Source organism: Pezoporus wallicus, unplaced genomic scaffold (genome assembly GCF_028554395.1).
Source record: "Pezoporus wallicus isolate ANWC-B61680 ecotype Strahan unplaced genomic scaffold, APGP_CSIRO_Pwel_v1 contig_7910, whole genome shotgun sequence".
Taxonomy (NCBI): domain Eukaryota; kingdom Metazoa; phylum Chordata; class Aves; order Psittaciformes; family Psittacidae; genus Pezoporus; species Pezoporus wallicus.
Genome location: NW_026641702.1, coordinates 568,084 through 583,044, shown reverse-complemented (window position 1 = coordinate 583,044; position 14,961 = coordinate 568,084). Strand labels below are relative to the sequence as shown.

Sequence of the window (14,961 nt, the reverse complement as noted above, 5' to 3'; positions counted from 1 at the left end):
GACTCTGAAGCATCCCTACTGCATGGAAAAAGTCCACTTAAGGATCATGGTATTCAGGTCTTACTGATAACCACCTTTTTGCAGATACAGCTAATGACAGAAGTGCTTATCATCAGGATAAAACACACAGCATGGTAAGCAGCAGTCACTTCAGAGGCCAGATGAGCAGAGGAAGCTCCTGCCTTCTTCCCCAGAAGCTTTCTGGAAAACAGACGGGACGACTCCGGTCTTCCCTCCGGGGCTGACCCCGAACCCTGTCTACCCCCCTCTCCTCCCCGGGCCCTGAACGCGCCGCTGCTCCCCGCTCTCCTCCAAGCGTGAAGAACCTTCCCGTTTCCCCGGAGCCGCGGTCGCAGCGGAGCAAAGTCCAAGGGGAGGCGCCGCACGCTGGCGGCGGGGCCAGGCAGACCCGTCCCGTCCCGTCCCGCCCCGTCCCGCCCGCTGCCGCCACCGCCTCCCAGCGGTTAGCTCAGCAGGGCGGGAATGGCGCCTGTCCCCGCCCCTGAGGCAGCGCCGTGGCCCAGGCAGGCCCCACCCCGCTGCCCGCCCGGCAGGGCGGGAAGGGGCGGCCCCGCAGCCGCGCTATAACCCTCAGTTCGGCAGGCGGGAGGTAGCGGTTCTTCGGAAGCGGGATGGAGGCGGGAGCGGCGGCACGGCACCCGGCGGGTGCGCGTTCGCTTAGCAGAGCCCTGGCCTGCCCCCGCCCTCAGGAGCGCCCCGGGTGCCCCCCGGCCCCCGGCAGCGGTTCGAAGGCCGAGGCGCGGGTGCTGGTCATCAACACGGGGGGCACCATCGGCATGGTGCAGGACGACAAGGGTGAGGGGGCTTCGGGGGGAGCGGGACCGCGGCGGGGTCCCCAGTAGGGTGCTCTGGAAGCCGGCCCTTGCGTGGGGTGCTGGCGGGAGCAGCGCCGGGGGATGCGCCGCTTGTCTGAGGCCGAGACTGCCGCTTCTTTAACTGCGAAGCCCTGCTTTGTGGCCGCTGTCCCTGGCGCGGTTTGTGGTTTAGCATCCTCGGGTTTCTCGTAACTGATACGAGCAACGCCAGAAGGGTGTGTGCGAATTTCTAATCCTCTGCTCCTACCAGCTGGTTATTTCCGTGGCTTAGCTGATAGGCATCCTTCTGACAAGTGAGCCTCACAGCTAGTTAGAGCAGGTTGCGGTGTAAGACAACGTGTTTCCTGAAGCATGAGTTCTCCCCTTCACACGCTGAAAATGAAACCGGCTTAATCGTACTGGTGATGCGGGCTTTTTTTAGCCCTAAAAGATCATGTGCCTCGCATTCCCACTGGGAAGAGCGTGTGCTGTTGGAGGTGGTGGCCGTGTCAAGGATTTTCAAGTAGTGACCTGACAGAGCTGATGCAAGAGAGGCAGCATACGTAGGTGCTGCCAAGTGTCCTAGCGAGTGAGATCAGATGCTCACCTGCCTCTGGGCAGGCTGCTGCTGCTTTCCAGCCAGCTCTTGACTTTCTTCAAGAGATCATTGAGCAGTTCTGCTTTACTTTACTAAGCGAGGGCAAGACTTAACATTGATGAAAAGGCTGGACATGTCAAACCTCCTCCCACCAGCTGAAAAACGTTTAAGTTTCAGTATGCTGTTGGCATTTTACACAGAAGTTTCTTGAGTATACTTACAGGTATATGCTGTGTTTTCAGGTGCCCCTAAAACTAAATGTCAGCAGGTAGGTGTCTAGACTCACCTGACACCTCCTCAGGTCCCCAGTCCAGAAGCTAGTTGGAGTGGCACCTGGGCACCACAAGGCCATTACTCAGTAGGCGCACATCCAAGGGATGCCAGAAGCATCAGCTAGCTAACGTATCTGGGAAAAGGAATGGGTTTTGGCCAGCTCTGACTTGCTGCAGGGCTATGCATTTGCCAGCGTTGGTATAAAGGGAAAAGGGGGAAGGGAAGCTGTCCAATTTTGATGAAAATCTATTCAATTTTCTTCTTCCTTCACTTGAAAGGCAGTGGAGCATCCCAGGCCTTCAAGAGCCTGCCTTGTTTAGGTTTAGAAGCACAAGTACTTGTGTTCCCTGCTACAGAATTTCAAGCCCCTGCCTGAAATACACAAGGGGCTTTGCCTCAGAGCTTCTTAGGCTGGTTTGTTGGGTATTTTTTCTAATACATACCCTTCTTTCTCAGAAGACAGTGTCTAGTTGATCCTTACTATTGTAGGGAAGATGCTCTACGGGGTTGTTCTGCTTTAGTTTTTATGGCTGTCATCTTTGTGTTTATCAGAGTTGTAAAAAAAAAAAAAAAGTCTGTGTTTCATATGATGTGTTGACTTTCCTCTCTCTGAATTGTTTATACTGAAATAATTTGCTACTTCTACTGACTCAGCTTCCTAAACACCTTTTTAAAGCAAATAAATTGAAATGACGTGTCTCATTCTTTTATAAATTAACTCTTTTTATTTTCTTTTGCCTAACAAGAGTCAATCATTAAATCATGTGCAAACAATCTTGTAGTTATGATCCAATGATGCTGACTTGCTACATCCTAGTAAGTTTCAGCCTGCTTTTCATGCACAGACCTAGCAGCAGAGCAGCCAGAGTACTTCCTTTACAACATTTGGCAGTCTTTAGTGTTCAGGTAGAAGCTGGTGGAAAGAAAGGCAGCATGCTTCAAAGGAAAGAACAATAGATGCTCATTTCTTTTATTAATTGATAGAAAATGCCTGTTTACAACCATACTTAGAATTACAAGTGTTTTATTTCAAGCAAAATGGAAAGTAAGTAGCTTTTTTGAGCTGAATGAAACCAGCATCTAATAGCAGCAACTGCTCAAAGTGAAGGGATCAAGCTAGGTTTCTACCTAACTAATTTCTGTCTAGGCTTACAAGCTTTTTTATGGCCTTTCCAGTTGCTGGGAGAAGATGGTTTCATTCTTAAAATCTAACAATTTTGAGAGGCCTAATGTGTTCTGCAAGGAGTATGTTCCTGTGCAGAACTGCCCCCATATGCAAGACTGATACAATCACATTCCCTAGTCTCACTGTGTATGTATGGAGTGATTATTTATCACCATGATACCTGGTTGTAAACCTCTTCACAGAGATTCGGCAGTTGACCTATGCACATGTGGCCTCTCTGGCGTGTCTTGGACCTGTGGACTTTCTGCACACCTACAGGTTACTGTGCAGGAGTAATATTCAGAGGATGGATAGTCTGCTTCTGTTTGTGTGAGTTGAGCGACAACCAGGCTCAGTTGCAGACACTCTCACTATTTGTGTTTTTGCTGCCAAATAATGCATTTCAATGCATGTTTTAACTTTATTCCTTCTGCTTCCTACGACTTATTTCCTCCCAAAACAGCCCCTTTTGACTTATTGGTAGCTCATTTCAGAAAGACAGTCTTACTGCACTCATTAGTGAGGTTGCTGCAATACTAATCTTTGCATCAAGTTTGTGCTCACATTCTCCTGGCTGGTACCTTCAGGAAGATTTAACCTGAAATATCGAGAGAAAGAACACCCAACAAATGCAAGTATAACTAAGCTAAATGCCATAGGAAGATTACTTGTTTTGGATACAGTCTGCCTGGGTAACTTAATTATGTGTCTTTTCTAGACATACTAGACTCCCAAAGGACTGACTGCTGTAGTCCAAATCTTTTTCTGTTTGAAACCTATCCACATTTCTGAAAGCTCCAACTACTGCAACTGCAGAAATCAGTATTTTGGAGAACACTTTCTGCTGCTTTGCCTTTGCAAAATACAGTTGTTACCTTTGGGATCTGGCACTAAGATGTATGTGCCACATGTATTGATAATCCCATAGATAAAAACTGGTTTAGTGAAGTTCTTCGTATTCTTTAGCATGGAGAGCTTTTTAGGATTCAGGATGATGACTTCAGCATGCATTATGCTCTTTCTCCCCAGTGCCAGAGGTTTCTCAGGTGCAGAGCCCCCACTGACACAGCAGCATCAGACTTAATTCAGCTCCCTCTTCTCTGCTGCAGCACAGGTTATAGGATTTCTCCATTGGCAAGTAACTGTAACAATTACCTACGGGAGCAGGGTGAAAAGCAGTCTCCTTGACTGGAGATAAGACAGAACCATCCTTGTTCTCCTCAGCCACAGTTGCTTGTTTGCTCTTCTGCCTTTGTCCGTCTGCTTTGTGATGCTCGGGTTGGCCAACTAAAGAAGGAGAGGACAGAAGCTGATGGGAGCTGTTTGGACAAATTGCACAGCCTGCCTCTTCTCTGCAGGGGTGAAGTTGCTTCAAATACTTGGTTAACAAGCTTGGCTCACAAAAAATGTTTTCCATTCATAATAAAGTAGAAGTATTCTTAAAACAGTTGCACTTGAATTGCCCCATGTTTGCTTCTTGAAGCTGTAAAGCAGAAACACATGGATGCGTTTAGGGTACTGCATAGGTTGCCAGTGGGCAACATTCCGCAGAATGTCTTAACAAAAAGGTTTAAGTTCAGTGGAAGCAGTTACAGAAAAGTCCTGACAGATTTGTGATTAAGAGATGAGGAACTGCTGTTTATGGAGGAGGGATTTAAGAATATTAACATACATCAGCTCTCTGGTTCCTGGAGCAAATACAAAAAGTAAACAATCTAATCCGTTGTCAATATTCAGAGCAAGATGAGCATTGGCTAAACAAGAATAATCAGAAAATACCCAGAAAACGCTTGAAACTGGACTGAATTTCGGAGCCAAAATGTCTCTGTGCCCAAGAACAGCAGAAGTGGCCTTTTAGGACTAAGCTAGGAACACCCTTAGTAGGAAAAAGCAGGGATTATAGCTGAATGAATGAAACAACCAAAGCTTGAAAGCATGTTAAGTGTATTTTGTAAAACAAAGTATTCCGTCAGGAATCCAAGCAAATCCACTCAAATGCTGTTGCCATCCTGTGAGAAAGTTGGCTATGAAGAGGTTTGCTACTTCATTTAAGGCAAGCCAGGAGGGAGATTAGGGAGTTCTTAAGGATTTTTCTGTCAGTTTGGAAAGTAAATGGGTAAATGGAAAAAGGCAGCAATACTACCGAAAATACTCTGTGGTTTGGAGTATTTTCTGTTTGAAGGTGAAGCAAAAAAAAAAAAGGAAGATGCTAACTTGGATGAGAATCATCTGTTCAAAACAGAAGAGCTAGGAAGTAGGGCAGGATTACTTGGCTTCAAATTAGGAACAACTAGAACTAGCAGAAGTAGGATAATGTGGTTTGAGAGTTTGCCATCTGAACAGGTGGTATAAAACACATTCACTGCAATTAAACTGAACTGGACAGTAACGCCAGTAGAATCTTGAAGTCAAGAAGGAATTACCTCTGATGGAAGTTCCTTGAATGAAAACATCCCAAAAAATCAGATTTAAGAAAACCAGGGTGGCTTCTGACTGTGGATGCCAGGACTGTCACTGTCATTCTGGAAACAGGATATTGGGAGATGGGATGCAAGTTAGATCCACAAGTGCAGTCACTTCTACGAAGCTGAGGATTGTAACATCAAAAATGAAGATGCCTTTCTGGCTAAGAGAGAACGGCATGCGGATTCCTTTTGAAATACCTGGTTGTAACCAGGACACTTGCAGATCCAGCAAACACTAAATGTCCTTAGGCTAGTTAAAGGTGCAGAAGACTTATAAAATTAGGGCTCCTACCACAGAGAAAGACACCATCATGACCAGGGAAAGGGTGAACAGACCTTAAAGACGCATCCACGTATTTCACTTTTTCTATTCAGCAGCTTATGCACATTCTCAGTTTCTTGCCGACTGAGATGTTCAGTCATAAACCCTCAAGAGAGACTGATTAGATCACTTAAGACTCTGGGAAGCTGATGTTTATCTCTACATAAAGATAGAGAATCTGCATCAATGCTCAATACCTACTGTGGGGTTTGATTTAGCTTTTTCTTTTATTTATTTTTTTTCTCTCTGGAGATGCGATTGCCATTGATAGACATAACATACAGCCTTCCAATATAGTCATACTACTGCTTTGCTGTTTGTGCCAATACTACTATAGGCTAAGAAGTTTTAAGTATCACAACTTGATAGTACAAAGTAATGCTCAGTGTTTTGTAAGTCTTCTACCTCTTTTTCTGCCACAGGTAGAGAATAGCTGTGGCAAATATAAAAGAAAGTGGTAGCTTTTTGCTACAGTTGCAAAAATTGGCTTCCTGCCCTTACCGATGATTGGCATTTGCACACAAACAATTAAGAACAGGTAGAACACAAGTATTTTAAATGGAGGAGAATTGTAACATTATTTCTCTTAAATAAAATACGGATTTATTCAAGTCAAGAAAAGATAACTACAGAGATTTATTGGTTATATCTGATTTTCGTGTTCTGAAACTGGCAATAGGCTATTTAAATTTCATTTGGAAGGATGGGCAAAAGCTGTGTAACTTGACTTCTTCCCTCCTTACTGTGCCACTTGTTTCCTTCCATCCGTGTGCCATTATTTACTTCCTTTATTCTTTATTTTCAAGGGCTTGCTCCTGAGGCAAATAAATTAGTAAGCAGCTTGAAAACAATGCCAATGCTGCATGATGAGGCATATGCCCAGGAAACAAAACTGAACAGCTTCCATGAATTTCCAGAAAACACACTGGTGCTCCCGTAAGTATGTTTTCCTGGGGCAGTGGAAGGGTTAGGAAGTATCTTGTTAATCTTCAGGTAATTACATCACCAAACTTTAAATGTAAGGAATCCATTATGAGATTAGCAAAAATGCTTATATTGACTTAAAAGGAAAAAGCCTATTGTGCCTGTTTTGGTATATTTGAAATGAAGTGTCTTACAACTGTTTGAGAACTTCTAAATTAGGCAACAAGTAACCATTTTGGTAGCTTAGTCCTGCATTTTTTTTCTTGTATTGGATATTAATTTGCTACTGTGCAAACATACAAACATTCTGTAGAAACTAAGAAAGCGGTGTATACAGCTCTGTGTAAATTACCTTCAGCATATGACTGAAAAAGCAGCATCTAGTTAATGCGTCTGTGAATAGGCCTCATGCTTTAATTCTGCAGGCCTTCTGGTTTTTAAAAAAATCTAAAAGCTGATTGTCTTTCACAAAATTATGCAACATTACGGTAATAAGTGATGGGCTTACGATTAATCTGCATCGCTTCATAACTGTTGGACAATGATTAATAAGCTTATAAGTTTTATTTAGAGGGCAGTATGCTAATTTGAGATATTCCTCGGCTGTGCTGAATGACTGTACCCCTGTAAACGTGTTAACTTTGCACAAAGGATGATTTTACACAGTCATTCAAAAAGTAATGGATCTATAGCTGTTTTGCTATAAAAGTAAACATGGATATTCTTTCATCTTTAAGGAGAAAATCAGGACACACAAAGAAATCCCAAGGTTTATTAATTTCTTTCTATTTTGTATTGAGGTCTCTGTGTAAAGCTTTTAAAAGTAGCCACTTAAAAGGCAGATGGCAAGAAAAAGGGTAAAGGGAAAAGAAATTAACTGCTTGCTGGTGGAGTAGTATTGATATGATGATAAATCTAAGAAAAATGGATCTCTTACAATACTGTGTTTGTAACTGAATAACTTTCAAATACTTTAAGAGATTTGAAATATAGCAAAACTACAGTAGTATACCCATTTGAATCCTAAATACAGTTGTCCTGAAACTTCTTTTCCATAAAGGGCAGAAAAGCTTAAAACAATCATTTCCATCAAAACCTGAGGTTTAAAACCCAATCTTGTCTTGTTTTTTTGGCACTGCTGAGTGCTGTTTCTGGAGGTTGGTCATGGCAATATGCCATTTTCTCTTTTGTGCTAGCCCAGTGATATTTTAACTAGGAGACTGAGAAATATTGTGAGTTTCTGAGGGAAGAAAATAGGAGTATTTTGTGATCTTTGTATATTTGTGCGATGACCTCAATCTAAGAGGAACAGTATGATGTCTTTTTAGAGAGAGGCATCGAAAGTTGTAGACTGCGTTGGTCTGTGGTGTCAGTATGTTGTGTTTTATTTAAACATCACATCCTCAGGGGAGCTTTCTTTTCACAGATTTTCAACTGACTTCCAAAGTTACTCTTAGCATGTGTGAATATGATGTCCAGCAAGGCAATTTTTCATATGAAGTCTAACTTCTTAGGTACAGTATGTCAGCTGGTATGAAAAATTCCCTACACATTGTTTAAATGCTCTCTATGCTGTACACAACTCTCTTGCAGGCCTCATAAATGGAGTGGGTCTGCAGATTTTATTAGCTGATGAACTGGTAATTGACTCTTAGTTTTGCATATTTTATGTAGCTATAAATATATACATAATCACAAGTGGGGACAAAACACTATTGAGAATGCCTAGGGAAGGTAATCAACTTTTCTGTGCGCTAATCACCTGATCTCTTTTACACATCCATGCAATTTTCTGATCTTTTCTGAAGCCTTTGACTGTCTTCCAATATAAATGTTGAAGTATCTATCACAGTTACAGCTGGCAGGGAACTTTCCGTCATTCAGGCAGTGGAAAAGCATTAAGAATGCTGTGAAGGTGATCCTGTTAACCATGCTCCCAATGGCTCTGCCTGGAAGAGTGAGTAGGAGGGACAGAGCTGGCCTGCTAGCAGTTCTTTGTTAGCTGTTCATTGGCCACTGCATTGCTAGTTAAGAACACATTCCAAGTAATGTAAGAATGGGTGAAAATGGTTGATATTTTATCCTCTTCCAAGTTTCAGAAAGGTAGCAGAAAATAGTAGGTTTTTTTTATTATGCCAAATCTTAACTGCCAAGTTGACTTCTATGTAGTTGACTTTATTCTGAGATGTTATAAAGTAAATGTGGAGAATTGAACATGTTCTGTGGGGTATAGAACACATGCTTTGTATGCAGTCCATTTGGCTGGCAAATCAAAGGTCTTTGAAGAGTAAGATTTCTTGTGATAGCCAGGTGGAGAAAGGGAGACCCATGGTCCCTGGGAGCAGGAAGAGCAGACAGTTTGCTTAAACCTGTGACAATCCCACTGTGATTCCATAGCCATCATCACCGTTGATATGTCTCCTCCAAGGGGGATCATGTACTTTTAAAGTTGGGTGTCTAGACACTCTTAATCTTTGGTCTCCACCTGCTGGGCAACACACTGCATGAGGTTTGAAAGTGTTACATTCCTCAGCCCCACAGGTACTTTATCCTATTGCTTGACTATTTGGTTTTGTTTTGTTTTGTTTTTGTTTTGTTTTGTTTTCCCTTGCATAGTTCCTTTGTCTTGTTTTTATTCTACTTAGAGCAGTATTTTCCCAGCTGTCAAGGTTGCACTTGTGGCCAATAATTGGTAGCCAGTGAGTTGTTTATATTCCTGAGGCTTTTGTTTTACACCTATGCCAGTATTTTAATATCTTTGCTGTTATCACATGCTTAAACTCCTCATCATAACAAGAGATAGATAGTACCATATAGCAAACTTTAATACCACGGTGACAACAGGCCTAATAGGCTGGGACTGGGGTTTTACAGAGTTAGCCTATTACTAGCCAAGGCAACAGTCTACTTGAAGATCTTAACTAATCAAGAGAACTTTTTCTGAAATCTCAGGCCAAAGAAACTGACAAGAGTGGATCTTCTAAAGGCCACAATAATGAATTCCAGTCATAACACTCTTAAGAGAAGATACCCTTTGTGTCATGGAAGGTTACCTATTTATATTTATCAAAGGATCAGAAAGTTGTTGCAACTCTTCTGTTGACCCCCTATAAACCTTGGGAGCTTTATAAATTCCTCTCAGTAGCTTATGAAGCATTTTTAAACCTTAGGGCTTTGTATCAGCTTTTGTTAGAAATCAGTTCCGAGCTTAAAACAAGTAAGTCTGGGTTCTTCTTTTCTGTCTTTAATTTTGCCAGCCCCTCTCCACCTCCGAGATTATATTTATTATTAAATTAAATGTAAGGATTTGTGCTTTAAACCACATCAAGTTATGAATTTATAAGCTTGGAACTTAATGTTCCAAATTTAAGACCATTTTTTTGCCATAGACTTGGGGGATGGAGAAGAAAAGAGTCAAAACTACCAATTCAAAAAAAAAAAAGAGAAGCAATGAACTGATATTAGCTCTAATAATTACTTTCTTTTTTTGTCTAATTCTCTTCCTTTGTAGTGTCTCTAAGCAAAACAAAAGGATTTTTTACACAATCCTGGAGCTCTCACCGCTGCTTGATTCTTCCAACATGACTCCAGAAGACTGGGCCAAAATTGCAAGGAAACTTGAGGTACCGTGGTGAGGGATAATAATTCATTTATTGCTTAAACAGAACCATCAGTTTATCAAGTATACTTAGCAAGATAAAACAACTCACTAGTGCTATACGTATGATATATATTTGTTTATTTAAAATGCAAATGTTACGTGCCTTGAACCCAGGACACTTGCAAAATAACAAGTACTGTGCTTACAAGGCCTGCCAAATTTTCTTCTTCTGAAAATGTGGCAAAGCCACTAAAGTTACATAGTTCATGAATACAGTTATATAGTACAGAATTATGGCACAATAAGCCAGGCCATAGTTCTGTACAAGAAAATAGGAAAAGTGCAGCTATGATTGAATGAGATATATAGTATGTAGGTTGATACATTCTAAAAAGTTGACTTAAATTCACTGTCCAAAAACATTGAAAAAATCCTTAGCTACAGGTGAGTTAACTGAAGGTGGTTTAGTTACTCATCATTTCAGTATTCCAATAGCTTACTAGTTGGCTATTGATGTAGGAAATAATTTCATGTCTTTATGCCTTTCTTATACTGGACGCAGATGGACTTGACTAGCTTTGGCTTTGCAGCCAGTAGGAAAAATGCTATCGTGGTTAGGTTTCCCACACTGGGAAATGTTTAAAGCCCTAGATATTTCTGCATGTATAGATAAATTCAGTACATCCTTCTCGAGCATCAAAACCACAGCATTTCTGTCCCTGTGTCTGAATTTAGCTATGTGCTTTTAAAAAAGTAGAAATGTGAAACATTTAAAATACTTCACACCAGGAATTCATATGTAGCTGTTAGAAATAAATAACCGTGGGCCTAAGATACTGCTCTTCCATTCCTTCTCACTCTGTGATAGTGGGCTTTTTAGTGTAAATTTCCTTCTTTAACCAAGCCATAGCAATGCATGCAAACAGTGTAATAACACAGGGAATGATGCTGAAGATTCAGGAAAGAGTCCTTCACCCTTAGGTCCTCTAGTCCTGGAACCACCACACTAGGGATGATGCTCCTATTGAATTCATCTTGCCAGGCCAGGAAGAGACGGAGCTGGCGTACAGGTGGAAAGCCTCTAGGATAGAGCAGGGGTGCAGCTAGGAAAAGCTCAGGGCCAAGAGTAGGAGGTGTCAATCCCATGCTGAACAGGAGAAAATTTACTTTTATTCCTTAATGACATATTAGTTTTATTACGGAAAAAGTGTTTCTTTCTTGTACATGGAATGCAGCTGCTCAGTATATAGCGATTACCCAGTTTGCGTCATCCAAGTGAAATGTGCTGAGAAAAGAAAAAAAACCCAAAACTTCTTCAACTGTCCACCTTATATAGACACTTCTACTTCATGCTCATCTTAGACACATACCTAGCAAAGCCTTGTGCTTTTCACTGTGTGACTGACATTCTGAGGTGTTTCTATAGTATATCTCCTTAATAGCCAGCCTAATCTTTTATATTATGAAGCTTAAACCAGGCTATGTTCTTTCACATCTAATAAGATTCATAAGGCTGAAAATATTTGTGAGCATACTGGTTGAGTTAAAGAGGACAAGTTGCTATTTCTGTGATCTTAGGCCTTGTTGAAACTTACCTTGTTACTGCGTTGTCGAATAACTATAGCATGCTTTTGCATCATTCTGTAGTTTGCACTACGGAAAGATCTTGCGACACTGGCTGTTGTTCAGCTGGCTAACTTGTTAGAGATAAGCAGAAATCCCCTGAAACTTCCAGTAGGTAACAATATGTGGGCATGAGTAATAGTGAAGAAATAGCAAAAGGACAAGTAGAAATCTGCAGGTGAGTTTGGAGGTGACCTTATTATCAGGAGATGCCTGAGATTCAGGAGATGCCTGTGTGCCTACTATAGCATAAGAAGTGTAATTAAAAAGAAATCATGTTTAATTCTGTGTCACACCCATTTTTGCCTCACACTGGCATTTCATAGATCTGCTTAAACTTCTGTGTAATCCTTTCCATGTTACCAAATTACATCAGAGACATCAGTGTCTCTCACTACAGTGTTTACCACGTGCATCACTCGTGGTAAACATCAGCTCGAAATTGAGGAACCAATTCCTTTTTCCTCCAAAAGCCAGCAGATGACTTTATTCTAACAGGATGAGCTGTGTGATTTGTCTTAGCATTAAAAAAAAAACCTCCTATGTGCAACTGTATGTAGATTAAAGTTGTTAGAAAATTACTTTGTGCATCTGTACATGCCTGATAGTCTAAGGTTTCTCAAAAACCAGCAAGTGTATGTACATTAACGAACAAGAAGAAGACCCTTTATCTCTTTTTGCTGAAGTCATATACTGCTGCAGAAAGGATGACTTTTTAACAGAAGAGGGCACTGTTACACTGGCTATTTGCCTGTGCCATCCGGATTAAATGGATTTTTTTCTATATGCTGTGATAGCCGTGGTTTGCCTAATCTGTTCCTGTGAATGGTGTAATCTCTAAAGTAAAATCGGCAACAAAGAATCAGACTATATGACTAATTTGCATATGTTAACATTCCTGTTTAAAGCCATTGCTAAGCTTTTCTTAATTAGCAATCTTCTGGTTTTAAAATGCTGCATTAATATGTATACATAGAAGAACCCCTTTGACTGTTCCATAATTAGAATTGCTGGCTGTAGTGCTTAGTGTCCTATTAACCCTTAATTGCATTTAAACTGAAAACAGGATAACTTTAGGAGGAATTATGAGTGTAGCACCCTTTAAAGTATTATGTTGTTGCTTGTATCAGTGGAAGTAATGCAGTATGTACTTCACTTGCTGATGCCAGAGCATTGCTCTAACCATGTGAAAACTTCTCAATCTCCAGGAGCACTACGAAAAGTATGATGGTTTTGTGATCCTTCACGGCACTGATACCATGGCCTATACAGCTTCAGCCTTATCCTTCATGTGTGAGAATCTGGGTAAAACTGTTGTTCTGACAGGATCTCAGGTAATGGGCTTCATTTGAAAGTGAAGTCAGAAGCCTCATTTTTGGTTTTTGTATGCAAAACTAGGCAGTATCCTGACTGTCACTGTACAGTTTAGTAGTGCAGGGCAGGCCTCTGGCCATGGTGAATGGTCACGGTGCTGATAGAAATTAGTGAGAATTGACAGGCTCACCAGCTGAGGATCTACCCCATAATTTTATCATTAATGACTTTACAACTCTGTACCAAATCAGACCAGTAGTTCATTATGTCTGGGGCCAGATGCTTCAGAGAAAGATATAAGAGGCTGTCATTGGCCATTGTGTATTAATCAGTTTATATGAGAAGCATCTTTCCAGCCTCAGGTGGCTGCTGGTTGTTAGCTGTCTTTTTTTCTTTTAAAACCCTGAGGTTTATTACTTCTTACTTCATCAGTTGTTATCTTGTTGCATTCTTTATGATTTTCTTAATAATCCCTAACTGTTAGATGCATTTTTGATCATTTCTGTTCCATCGAACATGGTCTGTTTCCTTTCCTCTAAAGACCATATTTATTAATTTTCATTCTCTTAGCTGGAGATCAGCTCTTTGCATATTGTCTGAGGGGGAGGGGTTGACTTACTAGTATAGCTTGCTTGAGTGTAAAATACAGCTCTAATCACAAAGGAGAGATGAAACATCGCACTGTAAAATTCCCCGCCCCATCTCATAACTTCCCTTTCATATGTGGTCTATTTGAAGTCAAAATACAAAAGTCTGGGAAGGAGTAGGCTCCCACTTACTGTATTGAGATGGGACAGTCTAGTTGTGTTACATCGTATTCAAGGTTTTACTTTCTTTTTGGCTTTATTGTTTGGAGATCTGCCTGACATGATCTAGCAATGGAACATGTGATTTTTTTTCATTGCTGAAAGGAGCTCTGACTCTCTGTTAATAAAGAGACAATCTGAAAAGACGTGGAAGTCGCCACTCATCAGACCCAATTTCTGGTTTTAATCTTGTCCTTTTCTGTCAGTAATAACCTGCTGGCTCAGTTTTTCAATACTCTGTGGAAAGATGGTGCAAGAGAGCTGTTGTGGAGCCTGCAGTGGCAGTTCTGTATGATCTGGGGCTGTTGCTTTTTCTCGGTACAATCATTTCTCCCATGCTCAGTCACCTTAACTATGCCTGCTTTCTATTTTTTATATATTCCCTGAATCAGTCTTTTAATCTGCTTAATCGCACTAGAATCATGTCTATATTAGCTTTCAAGCACTTAAATTATAAAAGTCTGTTAAGCACAGAGGGAAATCCTACCATCTGCTGCAGTCTAAAATAGTTTGGATTAAGAAGGAAACTTTGTCATAAATCATTGTTACATAAATTATTCATGTATTTATATTGCATAAGTTGGACTCTTTTTTCTGCTGTGTAGGCTTTACATAAGGGACAGGGTGTAATTTCTGTCTCTGCTCCTCAGGTGCCCATATACGAGCTGCAGAATGACGGCCGAGCCAACCTTCTGGGCGCACTGCTGTTCGCTGGGCAGTTTGTGATTCCTGAGGTCTGTTTGCCTGTGAAGACAGTCTCAGAAGCTGCTTTTCTTCCTCTAGCCAAGACACATACTTACATACTCAAAATATCCGGTAGGCAGTAAGGAATTGAAGTTAAACAGAAAGATAAATGGATTCTTCTGAGGTTACAGGCATTTCCATGGCAAAGCACATGCTGTTTTCTCAAAAGTTATATCCCATTTTGCCCATATGCAGTCTATGAAGACTGTCAGGTCTGAAATGTAGCTTGCAGCAGACTTGAAATCAGGGGTTCCCTTTCAAATATGTGGGATCTGAAGCACTTGTCAGTTTTTAAACTGAAAGTTATTTTG

General features: G+C 41.2%; 1 protein-coding gene across 3 annotated transcripts in view; it reads left to right on the top strand.

The window, feature by feature from the left end:
• The first annotated feature begins 608 nt into the window (after positions 1 to 608).
• Positions 609 to 14,961, top strand: part of ASPG (asparaginase) — a 50,199-nt gene continuing 35,846 nt past the window's right edge. For all 3 annotated transcript variants that reach the window (XM_057424997.1, XM_057424995.1, XM_057424998.1), the window contains exons 1-5: positions 609 to 816; positions 6,445 to 6,574; positions 10,074 to 10,185; positions 12,995 to 13,120; positions 14,557 to 14,640. In XM_057424997.1, the coding sequence (XP_057280980.1) occupies positions 633 to 816; positions 6,445 to 6,574; positions 10,074 to 10,185; positions 12,995 to 13,120; positions 14,557 to 14,640 (636 nt within the window). In that variant the 5' untranslated portion in view covers positions 609 to 632. The remainder of the gene's footprint in view (positions 817 to 6,444; positions 6,575 to 10,073; positions 10,186 to 12,994; positions 13,121 to 14,556; positions 14,641 to 14,961) is intronic.